The 18,040-nt window shown below is 34.7% G+C and overlaps 1 protein-coding gene across 1 annotated transcript; it reads right to left on the bottom strand.

The window, feature by feature from the left end:
• Window positions 1-13,761: 13,761 nt before the first annotated feature.
• Window positions 13,762-17,933, bottom strand: sced (scrambled). Its single transcript, XM_067771198.1, has 3 exons — window positions 17,180-17,933; window positions 15,467-17,120; window positions 13,762-15,000 (listed from the first exon to the last, which is right to left on the bottom strand). The coding sequence occupies exons 1-3, from the start codon at window positions 17,698-17,700 to the stop codon at window positions 14,197-14,199; spliced, it is 2,979 nt and encodes a 992-aa protein (XP_067627299.1). The 5' UTR covers window positions 17,701-17,933; the 3' UTR covers window positions 13,762-14,196.
• Between the last annotated feature and the right edge of the window lie 107 nt (window positions 17,934-18,040).

Here is an 18,040-nt window from a genome sequence, read left to right as displayed (position 1 = left end):
TTACAGTAAAACGAATATACCCAATTGAATGAAAGCGTTGAAATTTCAAAATATAATATTGAAAATGTATGGAGTTGCAGGTTTTATTTTTTAGTAATTTTTAGCGATTCTGGGCCGCCATTTCTTTACAACCAAGCAAAGAAATCGTCCCCCAATCCATGAGTATCAAAATGTCTCAAAATTCATACATTTTGAAATGAAAGGAATAGTTTTTTTGTTAAATCGAGTCATTTGCTCTACTAAGGCCCGGTTTTTAAGAGCGAGTTTAAACTCCACTTAAAGTTGAATAGAGTTCAACCTTGCCACTTTGGTTGATGACATAATAGAATCCGACTGATTAATCCATCGGCATCGACGAAAGCGAGCGCGACTGTAACTGTTGGAATCCGTTAAAATTTTGTAAGCCACATTTAAGCTTAATTTCATGTTTCGATGAGAAACGGAACGGAACATGTTTTAAGTAACTCGATAAGAAGCCAATCTACCCTTACTTACTTAATTGGCACTTAACCGTTTAAACGGTTATGGCCGTTCAACAGGGCGCACCAGTCACTCCTTCTCTCTGCCAACCGGCACCAATTAGTCACACCAAGGGAGTTTAAATCGTTTTCCACCTGGTCCTTCCAACGGAGTGGAGGCCGTAGAGGGCGGGTTCTGATAGAAATACTTTCTTGGCCGGAGCGTCATCTTTCATTCGCATAATATGGCCTAGCCAGCGCAGCCGCTGCATTTTAATTCGCTGGACTACATTGATGTCTGCGTATAGCTCGTACAGCTCATCGTTAAATCATCTTCGGTACTCGCCATCACCAACGCATAGAGCTCCATAAACCTTTCGAAGAACTTTTCTCTAGAACACTCCCAGAGCCGTTTCATCTGATGTTGTCATGGTCAATGCTTCTGCACCATATAGCAGGACGGATACGATAAGTGACTTTTAGAGTATGATTTTCGTTTGCCGAGTGAGGATTCTACTTTTCAATTGCCTATCTAGTCCAAAGTAGCATTTATTGGCAAGAGTGATTCTTCGCTGGATTTCAGAGCTGATGTTGTTGTAAGTGTTGATGCTGGTTCCCAAATAAACGAAGTCTTTTACTATTTCGAAATTATGGCTGCCAACAGTAGCGTCGTTGCCAGGGCGCATATGCGCCGACTCTTTGCTCGATGACAGCAGGTACTTCGTTTTGTCCTCATTCACCATCAAACCCATCTCTACCGCTTCTTTTTCTGGTTTGGAGTAAGCAGAATGTTTAGAGGCCGATGATCGCCAATCTACCCACATCTGCTGAAATTCAAAGATTAAAAACATCCTCGACTTTAAATTAAAAGAGCTGCAAGTAAGAATTGGTATCCTTTTATTTTATTTTTTTTTCTGCTGTAAATTATTTATTTTTTATTTAAAAGTACATTTTATTCTATTGCAATTTCGTATATTTTTTCAAGAACAATTAAGCTTCGTAAAACCATATAGAGCACTAAGTAAAAAATAGCTCATAAACCCTAAACCCATTTCAATATTTTTTGTAAAACGATACTAAAAGCAATTTGCACATTGCGCATTAAACACATTTTTTTGTTTAGTTTAAATTTTTAAATGTTTGTGTTTATTTTGTTTTCAAGTTTTTGCTTACAAAATTTTTCCATAAACATTATTTCCTTTTTGATTTAAAATTTTTTTTCTTAATGATATGTTTATGTTTATTAAAAGCAAGAAGCCAAAAAAGCATTTCCTTCGAATAATTTATCATCCGTAGATATATATAAATACTAAATATTTCATGTAAATATTTTTGTTTATTTCAACAAAATTTATCTAAGTAAATAACACTTTTAACATGCAATATAGCGTTTATTATTTTATTACAAGCAATTAATTGAGCAATTGATTTCAATGTGATGTAAACACTTCGATTTTTTCATATATTTTTAGATTATAGTGCATTTTATTTTATTTAGTTCTGACGTTTCCGATTATCGATTTTGGAAAAACAGTATCTTTATTATTTAGTACACTAGCAGCTGACATACATACATTGCATATTCGTTTTAGAAGCTTCGAGATAAGTCACTAACGCTAGCTTACACTTTATTTGCCAGATCCATGGTTCAACTATACATGGTTGGCTCATCTGTAAAGCAACAAAATATGTCTGTTCAAATTGTCAAAATCTGTGTATTGGTGTTGGTGCGAATGGAATGGAATGAAAACATAAAACTTAGCAGTTTTTGTATGTGCAAGTAAAATGTTGCCAATGTGTTGGTTTCATTTTGAGTTTGCCATCTCCTTTTGACAATCCCTTCGACATGCAATGACATAAATAAAATCAGCTGATGAGATGAGTCAACCTGTATAATTGAACCATGGCCAGATCACGGAACCAATTCTGTCAAAATATGTGACAGTTATGGTTGACTGTAGATGTTGAAAACGGCATTCAATGGTTCAATTTCTATGTAACTTTATTTGATAGGAAACACGTTTATACAAATTTGATTGAGAAAACTCACTTTTGTACAAAAAAAAAACGATATCTCGAAAACTGTTGAGCTACAAAGACTATAAAAATCCTCTAACTTTCAAAATTATATGGTATCAGGTTTGGCGCGGAACGTAAAATCGCCCGTTTTATTGTAAACTGAGGTATTCCAAAATTTTAATTTTTCGAAATTTTAAGATACCCTACAACAACCAACTGGTAAGATTATGTTCACCACATTGAATACTCCTAGGGGCAAAGATGACCGGTCCAGTGGTCTCTGAATTTTTTTTTTTTAATGAAACTGTATGGAAAAAGAAAACTTTATTTGCCAAAAAATTGAAATTTTGAATTACACCTCTTTAAAATACAACGAGCGACATATCCTTAGCTTTACTCACAAATGCCAATACATGTAGATATGATATGGCTTTTTAAATCTTCAAAATTTTATGTATTCGCGAACTTCACGTATTGCGTGTTAAGATCAAACTGATTCATTATCACTCAGTTGCCTCGTTAGCCTATTTCTGCCAGGGTCTACACTTTTCTCGAACATCCTTCGAAATAAGTTGTTTATTTACTTCTCTCATCTGCTGCATCTCATATTCGCTGTTGCCTTCTATGGGAGTAATGTCACAACGCTTTTAGCTGCTGTGTTCATGTGTGCGTAGCAATTCGTTGCCTCTTCTGCTTACATTGCTGTTGTGGTTGTGCAGCATTTATTTACTAGCCTTAAATTCTTAACCCTTCAAAGTAATACACATATCATAACAATAACTATGTGTGAAAGCTCAGATCGGAAAAATCTGTTGATAAGGGCCTTTATGTGTTATGTGATATATTTTTATTTAATTTGCAAAGAAAATCTAATAGCTCTGGCAGACTAGCGTTAAAATAATTATTTTGATAGTTTATTACATATTTATTTGACTTCGCGTCATAACCGCAGAAGTGACTTTTTTCTCGAAATTGAGTTAATGCGAAATTAAATATCTTTAAATATTAATATTTCCTTAAAATATATATTAACACTATGAAATCCCACATTTGGGTCGTAATTCCGACATTTCTCAACCTAACAACGGCACGATCAAGTGTACTTTAACGATTTCAAGGCCGGTTTTATCGAAAACATATTTTTGTGTATTTTTGGTTCAGTTTTAAGATATGTTTAATATTGTTAGTTTTTGTGTTTAAAGATCAGGTATATACTATTTATATTATATTTTCGACCGGATATTTTATTTTGTTTGATATTTCACGACGTTAAACATATATTTTTTTTATGATTATATTTAAAGTAATTTTGCTTCGATCGGGTAATACTTTATGTGGGGCACAATAGACCAATGGTCGCAGTGCGATCCTCAATTAATTATCTATCTAATACTTTATGTGTATATTTATGTATATTTTATTTTTTAGTATAAAATTCTTACATTATTAATATTCAGTAAAAAAATTTCTGCATTGATTTTTCATATACCCAATCGCAATTGGGTCTCTTCAACGGATTGCTAATTTAGTTACGTAAATAATGATAAATTACATAGGCCGACAAAATTAAAAAAAAAAAATTCAGGCACAGAAATGAGCTAATACTTTTCGAAAGGTCTTTTGTTCGCTGATTCTATATGACGAATCAGACATTTCATTTTGTTTCTTATTTCCGAGATATTCAGGGCTGTCATGGAATCCAATTGTTGTCGTTGAATTAAATTCACTCCGATAACTCTTTCCGACACAATTCCTCTTTAGTACTTTGGCATATGATCCTCTGTGTGTGCTCCATGGAGTACTACAGTGAAAGTACTTTGGAAAGTACTCTCACGTATGTACTCTATGGAATACTCACAAACAAAGCGAGAGTGGAATCACCTACTCCTCTCCTAGGACATCGCAATGTTAATTGGAGCACATTTTTTGTATGAATACAGATTAGTTTTGGAACACTCCTATACTCCTAAAGGAGTATTCCTTACACTATTTATGGAGTACTCGCGTTTTTTGAAGGGAATCAATAGATTGTCAACATTTAGTTCAACGAACGCGCGAAATTGCCACATCTGCTCAAATTTTGCTAAAGAACGTTATGCTGTCATAAAAAGTAACACTGCTGCCGCTCGAACACACCCTATATCGTGCAAATAAGAAACGAATAGACAAATTACATCTCGCTTGGCTGAGATTTTCAATTGTTGGTTTAACTTAAGCTGTTATGTTAATATTTTTCAGCCATCTTATTTTCAAATAGGTAATTTTTCCAAAGGCAAAATAAATTACAGAGTTATACAGCCTAAAAAAATCAGCTATGTTGAGGCGGACAGCATAGCAAAAGGTATGGTGAATTCCTCTTACAGCCGTCCTACAATTTCCACAAAGTTTTAAAACTCTACAATGCACCATCTTATATTTAAAGTCTTTGGTTTCATCCTTTTTTATTTCGAGGACTCAGCGTTTGCTGAACTCGCCACATGCAGTTATAAAGTGACTATCGTGTAAGTAAGAAGATTTCAAATTTTTTTTAAATAAAATGTGTATGGAGAAAATATCGCAAACCCAAAACAGTTTTAGGGAGTCTCAAATCGCAAAGGGTGCCTTCCCAAAAATAAAAACACATTTTCACCGAAAATAGTTGCTCTTTCTAGATTTATAAGTTTTTTTTTTTTTGTTATTGAAAGAAGTTTTCGTGACGAAAAAGTGTTGCGAATATAGCGGAAAACCGTATTTTTTGCACTTTCAAGTACAAAAATGTGGTGCAACACCCCGAAGGCTTTTAAAAAATTATGGGCTCATTTCTAGTTTTAAAATTTGCCAGCCTGTGTTATGAGTCTAACGCAGGTGCGCCTAAGTTCACGACATCAGCACGACTTACTATTTCACAGCTATTATAACTTAAAAAATTGATTTTAATTATGTAACGCTTGTGTCGATATCGCATCTGCATTATTTCAAGTAGTTTTCAATACTTATTAGGCATTACAAAAATAAAAAAAATCCCTAATTTTACATACTTACGTCTATGCACATCTACAGTATATTTAGACCTTTACAATCGGCGGATATTTTTAATTTGTACGCATATTTTGTTTATGACTATATATGTATGTAGCGAGCAGAAGTATTTAATTTTTGTATATTATATCCTATGTACGAATGTATTAGCATAATTTCACAAAAACTTGAGTGAAAATAGAGAGATAAAAAGGCAAACTTTTACACTAGAATTAGTCTCAAAATTACGTAAAAATGGTGAGGTTCCAAAAGAGTCTAAAACGGGCAACAGGCAAAAATCAACCGAAACTTGATTCCAAAAGAAGACGGTTATCATTGAAACAAAACATTGGAATGAAGGTACTAGTTCTTCTTGATGTTATGAGACTGGTTGAAAATGTTTGTGTTCTAAATTATGAGTCTCGAAAATGCCCAACAAGCAATTAAGTAAACGGTAAGTAAGTTTTAAAAAAGTTTACAGGAATGGACATTAAATTTACAAAAAGTTTTTTTTTCATTTACAAAACGTTTGAAATAAAACGTAAAATAATCGAAATGGATCATTGGTTATAAGCTTGTAAATTTCAACTTTCATAAAATTTTAAAAGAAAACAATACATTTTCGTCCTATTATATAAAAAAGTTTTATTCTTCCGGGAATATTTTATTTCAGTGTTATGATCTTTCTGTAGTATGTACTGTTTTTATACTCAGTTGAGCAGAGCTCACAGAGTATATTAAGTTTGATTGGATAACGGTTGGTTGTACATATATAAAGGAATCGAGATAGATATAGACTTCCATATATCAAAATAATCAGGATCGAAAAAAAATTTGATTGAGCCATGTCCGTCCGTCCGTCCGTCCGTCCGTCCGTCCGTCCGTCCGTCCGTCCGTCCGTCCGTCCGTTAACACGATAACTTGAGTAAATTTTGAGGTATCTTGATGAAATTTGGTACGTAGGTTCCTGAGCACTCATCTCAGATCGCTATTTAAAATGAACGATATCGGACTATAACCACGCCCACTTTTTCGATATCGAAAATTTCGAAAAACCGAAAAAGTGCGATAACTCATTACAAAAGACAGATAAAGCGACGAAACTTGGTAGATGGGTTGACGTTATGACGCAGAATAGAAAATTAGTAAGATTTTGGACAATGGGCGTGGCCCCGCCCACTTTTACAAGAAGGTAATTTAAAAGTTTTGCAAGCTGTAATTTGGCAGTCGTTGAAGATATCATGATGAAATTTGGCAGGAACGTTACTACTATTACTCTATATGTGCTAAATAAAAATTAGCAAAATTGGATTAAGAACACGCCCACTTTTTAAAAAAAAATTTTTTTAAATTCAAATTTTAACAAAAAATTTAATATCTTTACTGTATATAAGTAAATTAAGTCAAAATTCAACTCCAGTAATGATATGATGCAACAAAATACAAAAATAAAAGAAAATTTCAAAATGGGCGTGGCTCCGCCCATTTTCATTTAGTTTGTCTAGAATACTTTTATTGCCATAAGTCGAACAAAAATTTACCAATCCTTCTCAAATTTGGTAGGAGCATAGATTCTATGACGGTAACTGTTCTCTGTGAAAATGGGCGAAATCGGTGGAAGCCACGCCCAGTTTTTATACACAGTCCACCGTCTGTCCTTCCGCTCGGCCATTAACACAATAACTTGAGCAAAATCCGATATATCTTTACTAAACTTAGCCCACGTACTTACCTGAGCTCACTTTTTCTTGGTATAAAAAATGGGCGAAATCTGACCATAACCACGCCCACTTTATCGATATCGAAAATTACGAAAAATGAAAAAAATGCCATAATTCTATACCAAATACGAAAAAAGGGATGAAACATGGTAACTGGATTGGTTTGTTGACGCAAAATATAACTTTGGAAAAATCTTTGTAAAATGGGTGTGACACCTACCATATTAAGTAGAAGAAAATGAAAAAGTTCTACAAGGCGAAATCAACAGCCCTTGGAATCTTGGCAGGAATACTGTTAGTGGTATTGCATATATAAATAAATTAGCAGTACCCGACAGATGATTTTCTGGATCACCTGGTCCACATTTTGGTGGATATCACGAGAACGCCTTCACATATACATCTAAGGGCCACTCGCTTTTAAAACCCTCATTAATACCTTTAATTTGATATCCATATCGTACAAAAACATACCAGAGTCACCCCTGTCCCACCCTAATGGCGATATCTCGAAAAGGCGTCCACCTATAGAACTAATGCCCCCTCTCTCTTAAAATGCTCAGTAACACCTTTCGTTTGATACCCATATCGTACAAACATTCTAGAGTAACCCCTGGCCCACCCTAATGGCGATATCTCGAAAAGGCGTCCACCTATAGACCTAGTGTCCACTCCCTCTTAAAATGCTCAGTAACACCTTTCGTTTGATACCCATATCGTACAAACTTTCTAGAGTCACCCCTGGCCCACCCTAATGGCAATATCTCGAAAAGGCGTCCACCTATAGACCTAATGCCCACTCCCTCTTAAAATGCTCAGTAACAGCTTTCGTTTGATACCCATATCGTACAAACATTCTAGAGTCACACCTGGCCCACCCTAATGGCGATATTTCGAAAAGGCGTCCACCTATAGAACTAAGGATTACTCCCTTTTAAAATACTCATTACCACCTTTCATTTGATACCCATATCGTACAAACACATTCTAGAGTCACCCTGGCCCACCCTAATGGCGATAACTCGAAAAGGCGTCCACCTATAGACCTAATGTCCACTCCCTCTTAAAATGCTCAGTAACACCTTTCGTTTGATACCCATATCGTACAAACATTCTAGAGTCACCCCTGACCCACCCTAATGGCGATATCTCGAAAAGGCGTCCACCTATAGACCTAATGTACACTCCCTCTTAAAATGCTCAGTAACACCTTTCGTTTGATACCCATATCATACAAACATTCTAGAGTCACCCCTGTCCCACCCTAATGACGATATCTCGAAAAGGCGTCCACCTATAGACCTAATGCCCACTCGCTCTTAAAATGCTCAGTAACACCTTTCGTTTGATACCCATATCGTACAAACATTCTAGAGTCACACCTGGCCCACCCTAATGGCGATATCTCGAAAAGGCGTCCACCTATAGACCTAATGCCCACTCCCTCTTAAAATGCTCAGTAACACCTTTCGTTTGATACCCATACCGTACAAACATTCTAGAGTCACCCTTGGTCCAGCTTTATGGCGATATCTCGAAAAGGCGTCCGCCTATAGAACTAAGGATTACTCCCTTTTAAAATACTCATTACCACCTTTCATTTGATACCCATATCGTACAAACACATTCTAGAGTCACCCTGGCCCACCCTAATGGCGATATCTCGAAAAGGCGTCCACCTATAGACCTAATGCCCACTCCCTCTTAAAATGCTCAGTAACACCTTTCGTTTGATACCCATATCGTACAAACATTCTAGAGTCACCCTTGGTCCACCTTTATGGCGATATCTCGAAAAGGCGTCCACCTATAGAACTAAGGATTACTCCCTTTTAAAATACTCCTTACCACCTTTCATTTGATACCCATATCGTACAAACACATTCTAGAGTCACCCCTGGCCCACCCTAATGACGATATCTCGAAAAGGCGTCCACCTATAGAACTAAGGATTACTCCCTTTTAAAATACTCCTTACCACCTTTCATTTGATACCCATATCGTACAAACACATTCTAGAGTCACCCCTGGCCCACCCTAATGACGATATCTCGAAAAGGCGTCCACCTATAGACCTCATGCCCACTCCCTCTTAAAATGCTCAGTAACACCTTTCGTTTGATACCCATACCGTACAAACATTCTAGAGTCACCCCTGGCCCACCCTAATGGCGATATCTCGAAAAGGCGTCCACCTATAGACCTAATGCCCACTCCCTCTTAAAATGCTCAGTAACACCTTTCATTTGATTCCCATATCGTACAAACACATTCTAGAGACACCCCTGGTCCACCTTTATGGCGATATCTCGAAACGGCGTCCACCTATGGAACTAAGGATCACTCCTTTTCAAAATACTCATTAACAGCTTTCATTTGATACCCATATCGTACAAACACATTATAGAATCACCCCTGGTCCACCTTAATGGGGACATCTCGAAAAGGCGTCCACCGATAGACCTAAGGCCCACTCCCTCTTAAAATGCTCAGTAACACCTTTCATTTGATACCCATATCGTACAAACAAATTCTAGAGTCAGCCCTGGTCTACCTTTATGGCGATATCCCTAAATGGCGTTCATCCATAGAACTATGGCCTATTCTCTCTTAAAATACTCTTTAATACCTTTCATTTGATACACATGTTATACAACCACATTCCAGGGTTACCCCAGATTGATTTTCCTTATTTTGTCTCCATAGCTCTCAACTGAGTATGTTATGTTCGGTTACACCCGAACTTAGCCTTCCTTACTTGTTTTTTTTTTTTTTAATTTATAGAAAGAAGTTAAATTTAACAGAAGTTGAGTTGACGGAGAGAAAACGTATTCAACGTCGCAATGTTAAGAAAGGGTTTGTTGAGAAAAACAAAGTGAAAATATTACATTTCGATGTGAAATTCTATAAGAAAAACAAATCAAAAATTTTTAAAAACCGTGCAGAAAAATATGAGGAGAGGAAAGCCGAGAAGCGTAAATCAGCACGAGAAAATTACCGTATGGCAAAAGCAAAGAAAAGCAAATTGATGTTAGGGTTATATATAAGAAAAGAATACTTAAAAATCATTTTCTTACATTTTTTTGTTATATAAATAAAATTGATAAAATAAATTTATTTTTGAAAATTTTTTTTCAATTAAATAAAAAAAATATTTTAAAAAAATTGGCCTACTCCGGGATTAGTGGGGATGATTGCAGAATTGATTGAAGTTTTTTATGAGAAAAAATAAATAAAAATGGCGAAATTCGAAAAATTTCGAAAAACTGAAAAATTAAAAAAAAAAAACTTTAAAAATGTATTTTTTCCGAAAAGTACATTTAAAAACAAATTAAAAAAAAAAAAGATCCCAAACGGTAAATTTTTGAAAAAGTTATAGCATTTTGAAAACAAAAACGGTGTTTTTTTGAAAATTCATAACTTTTTTTGAGTTGGATGAAAAAATTTTTCTAAAAATAATGTAACAAATTATGAATTTATTTTCTTAAAAATCATTTTCTTACATTTTTTTATTATATAAATAAAATTGATAAAAAAAAATTTATTTTTGAAAATTTTTTTTCAATTAAATAAAAAAAAAAAATATAAAGCAAAATCGGCCCACTCCGGGATTAGTGGGGATGATTGCAGAATTGATTGAAGTTTTTTCTGAGAAAAAAAAATGGCGAAATTCGAAAAATCTCGAAAAATTGAAAAATTAAAAAAAAAAACTTTAAAATTTTTTTTTGTATTTTTTCCGAAAAGTACATTTAAAAACAAATTAAAAAAAAAAAAGATCCCAAACGGTCAATTTTTGAAAAAGTTATAGCATTTTGAAAACAAAAACGGTGTTTTTTTAAAAATTCATAATTTTTTTTGAGTTGGATGAAAAAATTTGAAAAAATTCTGAAAAACGTCTTCGTAAGCTAGAAAAAGAAGAAAAACTTTCAGCCAATTCTAAAGGGGTCGGGTTCAAAATTGGTCTAAATGGGATAGAATACCCCATATATATATATACATATATATTAGAGCGGGTCAAATTGTATGGATGGATTTTTTCCATTAGGATTATAGCGAAAACGTAATCTACAGATGATTCTAAGAAAAATTGCTGATGACACCATAGCTCTAATTTTTGCAAAAAATGTTTCCAAACGTGTTATAGAAAAAAAAACGTGAAGGTGTTATGGCTGTTACAGCAGAAAGTCGTGAAAAACGACCACGAATGGAGAGCAAAAATGATATTAAAAAATAATAACATTACTTTTATTTTGAAAAATATGTTAAAATTGTAAATTCTAAGTAAAAAATAATTTTTTGAAGAAATTACATTAAAATTATAAAAATTGTGTTTTTTTTTTGCTTATTACTGGAAAATATAGGTTTTTTTTTTGAAAATTTTTTTCTACAAAAACGAATTCGAAAAAAGAGAAACTGTCTGAATGAAAGTTGTTGGAAATGTTCTGAGCTTATTTTAGCTGTAAAGAAAAAAATGTTCATGAGAAATGACGGCCACCGTGGTGTGATGGTAGCTTCCTCCGTCTACCACACCGTATGCCCTGGGTTCACACCCCGGGCCAAGCAACATCAAAATTTTAGAAATAAGGTTTTTACTATTAGAAGGAAATTTTTCTAAGCGGGGTCGCCCCTCGGCAGTGTTTGGCAAGCGCTCCGGGTGTATTTCTGCCATAAAAAGCTTTCAGTGAAAACTCATCTGCCTTGCAGATGACGTTTTGAGTCGGCATAAAACATGTAGGTCCCGTCCGGCCAACTTGTAGTGAAAATCAAGAGGAGCACGACGCAAATTGAAAGAGAAGATCGGCCTTAGATCTCTTCGGGGGTTACCGCGCCTTACATTTATTTATTTAGTAGTTGAAAGTTCATTTTAGGCAAATTTCTCATAATTTAAGCCTGATATCTCTATCAAAATTCAAAAACACTATAGATATTAATACCAATGCTGAAATGTACGTAAAATACCTTTAAAGTAGGCCCAATATGATATTTTCACTATAATTCTATCAGAAGCTATGAAGATTTTTTGACCAAACCCTACATTCATATGGTAAAATATCTATTTTGCAAAAATCGGACTTAGAGCTATGGTATCTTCAGAAATTTTTCTTAGAATCATCTGTAGATTACGCTATAATCCTGTAGGAAAAAAAAGTTGACCGCTCTAATATATATGGGGTATTCCATCCCATTTCGACCAATTTTGAACCCGACCCCTTTAGAATTGGCTGAAAGTTTTTCTTCTTTTTCTAGCTTACGAAAGACGTTTTTCAGAATTTTTTCAAAATTTTTCATCCAACTCCAAAAAAGCGAAAATGATTTTTAAGAAAATAAATGCATAATTTGTTACATTATTTTTAGAAAAATTTCATCATCCACCATCGCCGTTTGTAAACTTAAAATTTTTCTCTAATATCAATTACAAAAACCATTGTATAAAGCAATATGAGCAAAGCTCGCTAATTAAATACATATGACTAAAAAAAAACTTTAAAAATTTTTTTGTATTATTTCGGAAAAGTACATTTAAAAACAAATGTAAAAAAAAAAGATCACAAACGGTCAATTTTTGAAAAAGTTATAGCATTTTGAAAACAAAAACCGTGTTTTTTTAAAATTCATAACTTTTTTTGAGTTGGATGAAAAAATTTGAAAAAATTCTGAAAAACGTCTTTCGTAAGCTAGAAAAAGAAGAAAAACTTTCAGCCAATTCTAAAGGGGTCGGGTTCAAAATTGGTCGAAATGGGTTGGAATACCCCATATATATACATATATATATAGGGCGCGATAACCTCCGAAGAGATTTTAGGCCGAGCTTCTCTTCCAATTTTCCACTTCGTTCATTAAACTTTGCTGCTGATCTCAGCTCAAGCGGCCGAAGTGGCTGAACTCTAGCTAACTTTAGTTGGAGTTTGAACTCGCACATTTTTACTATCCAAATTGGTTCTACAATTTACACCATTTATTTGTTAGCACAGTGGCCCCCATAACTTGAAAGTCGAAAGAAATCCACATTCATGCTTCTGTAAAGAAAGCAATGATATTAAAGCTATTGATTTTTTCAGAAATTCGAAAAAATTATTATTAAAAAATAATGTACTCGAGCTCAATAAGCCAACAAATTAAAACTGCGATTTTGCATTAAAGTTAATAGGCTTAAATAATATTTGTAATACTGGAACCATAAAAGTTCTTTATATTTGTGGTTGGTCATAAGCTAAAATCACCCAAGTTCCATATACTTGAGGGACTTGAGGTGTTTTATTGTGATATCTGTGGTCACGGTTACTCACAAAAATAAGTACACGCTTGGTTTATGCTGAAAAAAATCAAATGCAATGGCTCACAGCTTTATTGATAATTTTCATCTAAAATATCGCAAATTCCCTAACAGAAACCACATTAAAAAAAGTCAAAGGTTATTCAAAAGTAAGGAGAATTAATCAAAATTTCAAAAATGACCATCAAAATTTTCACATTTTTTTCAGAATTTCTAGAAAATTTTTGAGAATGCAGTTTTGTAGCCCTATAAATTTTAGTATAATAATGTGCAAGTTAGAAATAATTCAAAATTTTTTCTGAATTTTCAGATTTTTTTTTATTTTTGTGAGTAACTGTATATATACTAGTTTATTTTAAAAGCAGCTTATATATAAAATAGCACTTAAACTTTCATCCTTTTAGTACTTACAAATACGGGTACACTTATAAAATCGCTTAACCTTTCGCGGAAAATACAATAACATTAGTAGATATACAAATACATAAAAGCTCAAAGCGAACAATAGGCGGAGCTTAATTTTCTAAGTAAATTCGATTAAAACAGAAGACTTAACAATTTTTAATTTAAATGTACAGCGCACATACTTACATAAGCCCACTTTTGAAGCGTTTACATATTAACGACATTTATTAAATACGTTTGAGTTTAAAAAGCGTTTTTTTTTCTTTTAACTCTTGCATTGTTGCCAGCAAACAAACAAAACCCTTTGAATGGCTGGCAATTACTAATCTTGTTGCTGTCCGCGTTGCAGCACATTATTTATTCTTAAGCGCAGCGGCGAGAAATCTATTTTTTTGAAACGCGGCAACGAAGCAAACTTCTTTACATTACTTAAACCACTACCCAGCTCCACAGGGCTACAACTATCAGTTACTTGAACTGCAGTGTCACTATTAGCAACGTCCACTTCGATACGTACACCAGCCATACAACTTTGATGCATTCCCATTTTCGGACTTGCCTCACTGGTGGCGGCTACTGCCGGTACCATTGAACTGCTGTCACTGTTTTGCTGAAGCATTAGATTTTCATAGATGTGATCCTGCTTTTCGGTGGTTTGCTGTTGCCGTTGTCCTGTTGGTGAGGGAGTTTTAAGGCCTTCAAATGAAATCTGTTGACTTGCAGCAGCAGAATTGGCATCATCAAATTTAAAATCGATTTTTTGTAATATCGCAAAGTGTAGAAGTTCCGTTTGGAGACGCGCACGCATGTCCGCGGTAAAGTTGGTTACATCTGTTTCGTTGTTATTGTTTAGATTATTGTCCGTATTGGTGTTCTTCTCTTTGAGATGTTTAACAGCATAAACATGCTCGGCTATTTTTAAAGCACCTGCTTTTATGGATTTATGGGTTTTACTATTTTTCTGTGCGTTTTTACTGTCCAATGCGGTTGCGCAATTTACACCACTTTGACGTTGCTCAATTATGTTTTGTGGCGATGATATGTAAAGATTATCTTTGTGTTCACGACGCATTTTAAGCGTGACCAGGTGGCGTAAGCCAACAGATTTTGGGGCGATATTGCACTTCTGGAAACGATTGAAGGGTTTAAATACAGTAGTAATACCTACGATATGCAAATGAAAACAAAGTTGTTTATCAAACACAACACAAACATGGTCTTACTGGCAGCCAAAGACTGTACAAAGTGCACAGATTTTTGCGCAAAAGTAACATATTTTCTCTAGTGCAAAACTAGAATTGCATACATAGGCCATGTCTTTGGGAGCATCATTTACATGTTGATGCTTTTGTGAAATATGGAACATATCTTTTTTATACATCGACAAAAATAGAACACATTTCAACTAAAGTTCAGACCAAATAATTAAAATATATACCACTAAACATTCAAAAGATAGTAACAACGAATAAAATACTACTACAGTCTTCGACTTAAAATATTAAATCAAATACTGCTAAACAAAAACACAATCAAAATATTTTAATGAAAATAATTTATATTTCTTCTTTTTTATTGGGTGTGTCGCCTACCTCGGTTGCATTTGGTACTGTCGCATTGGTTAAACCGCCAATCGGTGAAGTATTATATATCGAATGTTGTGGACTGCCTGACGCCAATGTATGATGACGTCGAGTTTTTATTGTATCACAGCTATTTGGATAATACGAAGGAATCTTATCATCTACACTTACAATAGATTTTCGTGGTGTTTGATAATAGTCTTCTTCATAATCTATCATTTGCTTATCATTGCAAACAGTTGGTTGGGTAAGAGGCGATTCGGTCGGTGTACTTGTACTTAAAGTCGAAGTTGGCAGTTGATGTTCCAGTTCTTGTGAAGCTTTAACAGCTAATAAATTCTCATACAGATTTCCAGTAAAATCAATGACATTGGAAGATGTAGAAACCGAATTTTCGGCTAGTTTACTTGTACTCTTGTTCGTTTCATTATCTGATTCAGCATTTCCTGCGCGCAAAGGTAACATTTGCTCATATATCGCACTTTCCTCTGCGTTTTTTTCTTTTGTCGTTGTTGTTTTAAAAACCGCCGCAGGGATTGTTTTAGTTTCTGTTTTAGTTATTTTTGGCTCATCAGCAGTGGAAGAACTTGTTGAAGGATCAGAACGTGTTGAGTAACCTGATGATATTGGTTCGGCTGGTGTCTTATCAACGGAAGCGTCTTCCACTTTCTTAGTCTTAATTGGCGCCATAACACAATAGCCTGTTAAATCATCTATTAAGATTTTATTCTTTCGGTAATTACTTGAAGGTATGGCTGCACCATTAAAACCAATTAAGTTTATGCTGGAACAATTAGCAGCAGAAAAATTAAAATTATTTGGAATTTTTTCGGAAACATTAAGCCCAACAGCGGCATGTTTTCCAAGCACGTTTGAAGTTTGGCCGACATCTTTTGATGTTGTTAAACAAATATTGTTCAAACTATCATTGCTTAGATGCAGATCACCGCTTGTTGACAATGAGTAGCCCAATGCAATATCATCATCTAAATAGTTTATTTTTGATAAATCTGGCGAGGAAAAGCTATTACGCTTTGAATTTGCTAAGGCCGTTTGTACACATTTCGGCTTCATTTCTTTATTAACTGCTGTATCATTGGCATAAATTGGTGTTATGACTTCATTGTCCTTGCTAGGTTTAGTGGGTGTAATACTATTAATTATATCCTCTGCACTACAAGCCTGTGTCTCACTAACACTTTCGGCGCGTTTGCCACGCCCATTACCGAAAATAATATCCAGTACATTTTTATACTTCTTTTTTTTCGCTAATTCAGACTCAGGATTTGTATTGGAGCGTGGAATTACGCCTAATGTACCTTGACCATCGAACGTGTTTATACGTTTACGTGGTGGTGGTAGAGGCGGAAGTGGTGGTGGTGGTGAAATAGCTAATGCCGCCGTACTAAAAAAATCACAAGATTCTTCGTCAATGGCATTAAACTCATTAGTGGTGGGCTGCATCTCTTCATAGATGCCAGATGCAATAGAAGCACGCGATACACGCCGTGAAAGACGAGGTTGCCCACCAACAAATTCGATGATTTCCTCATATATACCCGAAATGTGTGATATCCGTTGCGATACACCACTCTGATTACAATCATGGCAACTGGGTATATTCGGCAGTGGTCCCAGCGCAGAATATGGTGATTTTGGTAAACTGCAAAGTGAAATACATTTTATTTTAATGAGTACTTGAAACTCTTAAATACTACTCACTTTTCATCATCTTGCTTTTGCAAGTTTTCCTTGTCCATGTCTGTGGTCAACTCGCCAACCACGCCCATACTTGGCCCTCTACTTATTCGATTTTGTTCCAACATCAATTGCCTATGTAATTCCAAGTTTTTAATAGTCTTCTTTATCCATCTCATGTGCCTTCTGCAACTTGTATCCGTCTCAAGTGCAAAATATATATAACATTGTTTGCGATATTGTGTCCAGAAAAGACCATAACTAAACTCTTTTGTGCGCGATGCTGCTAAACTAATACTGACCCCTGGTACTATAATGGAGACACATATACATCGTTTTCCTTCTGAACGTTGGTCCTCAGTCTCATTCAATTCATCATCACTACTACAACCAGTGATTGTGAGCCGCAGGTAGCTGGGAAGGCATTTGATGCCCTCAATTTTAACCTCACACTTGGACCACTTCTTGAATTTGAGGGAATCTGGGCGTTTATTGTGTATGTCAAGTTTGACTTCCATAAACATAGTAATTTCGTTGTTTTCCATTTTACGCGAACTTGTATTAACCAATTTACCTTTAATAAATCGAAAAATCTACCAAAAATAAATCCGAAGGTGTTAAAAGGTAGTGAAGGAAATTTTCTTGATTTTGTCTGTACAACAACAAATAAATCATTGCGAACGCTAGGATACCGTTCCTTAACAGAGTTGCCGTCTTTCATGAGGGTATTACATTTATGGACTTAAATAAAATAATATGGATATGTTTTTTTCTTTCTATGGAGTCACTTGGAACACACCTGAAAATAATTAATTTGTTCATATAATATATGAATAATATATACCTACATTAGGTTTCATGGTCTATTACGTTTTTTTAAATTAT

This window comes from Eurosta solidaginis, chromosome 3 (genome assembly GCF_040869045.1).
Source record: "Eurosta solidaginis isolate ZX-2024a chromosome 3, ASM4086904v1, whole genome shotgun sequence".
Taxonomy (NCBI): Eukaryota; Metazoa; Arthropoda; class Insecta; order Diptera; family Tephritidae; genus Eurosta; species Eurosta solidaginis.
This window is presented reverse-complemented; position numbering and strand designations above follow the sequence as displayed.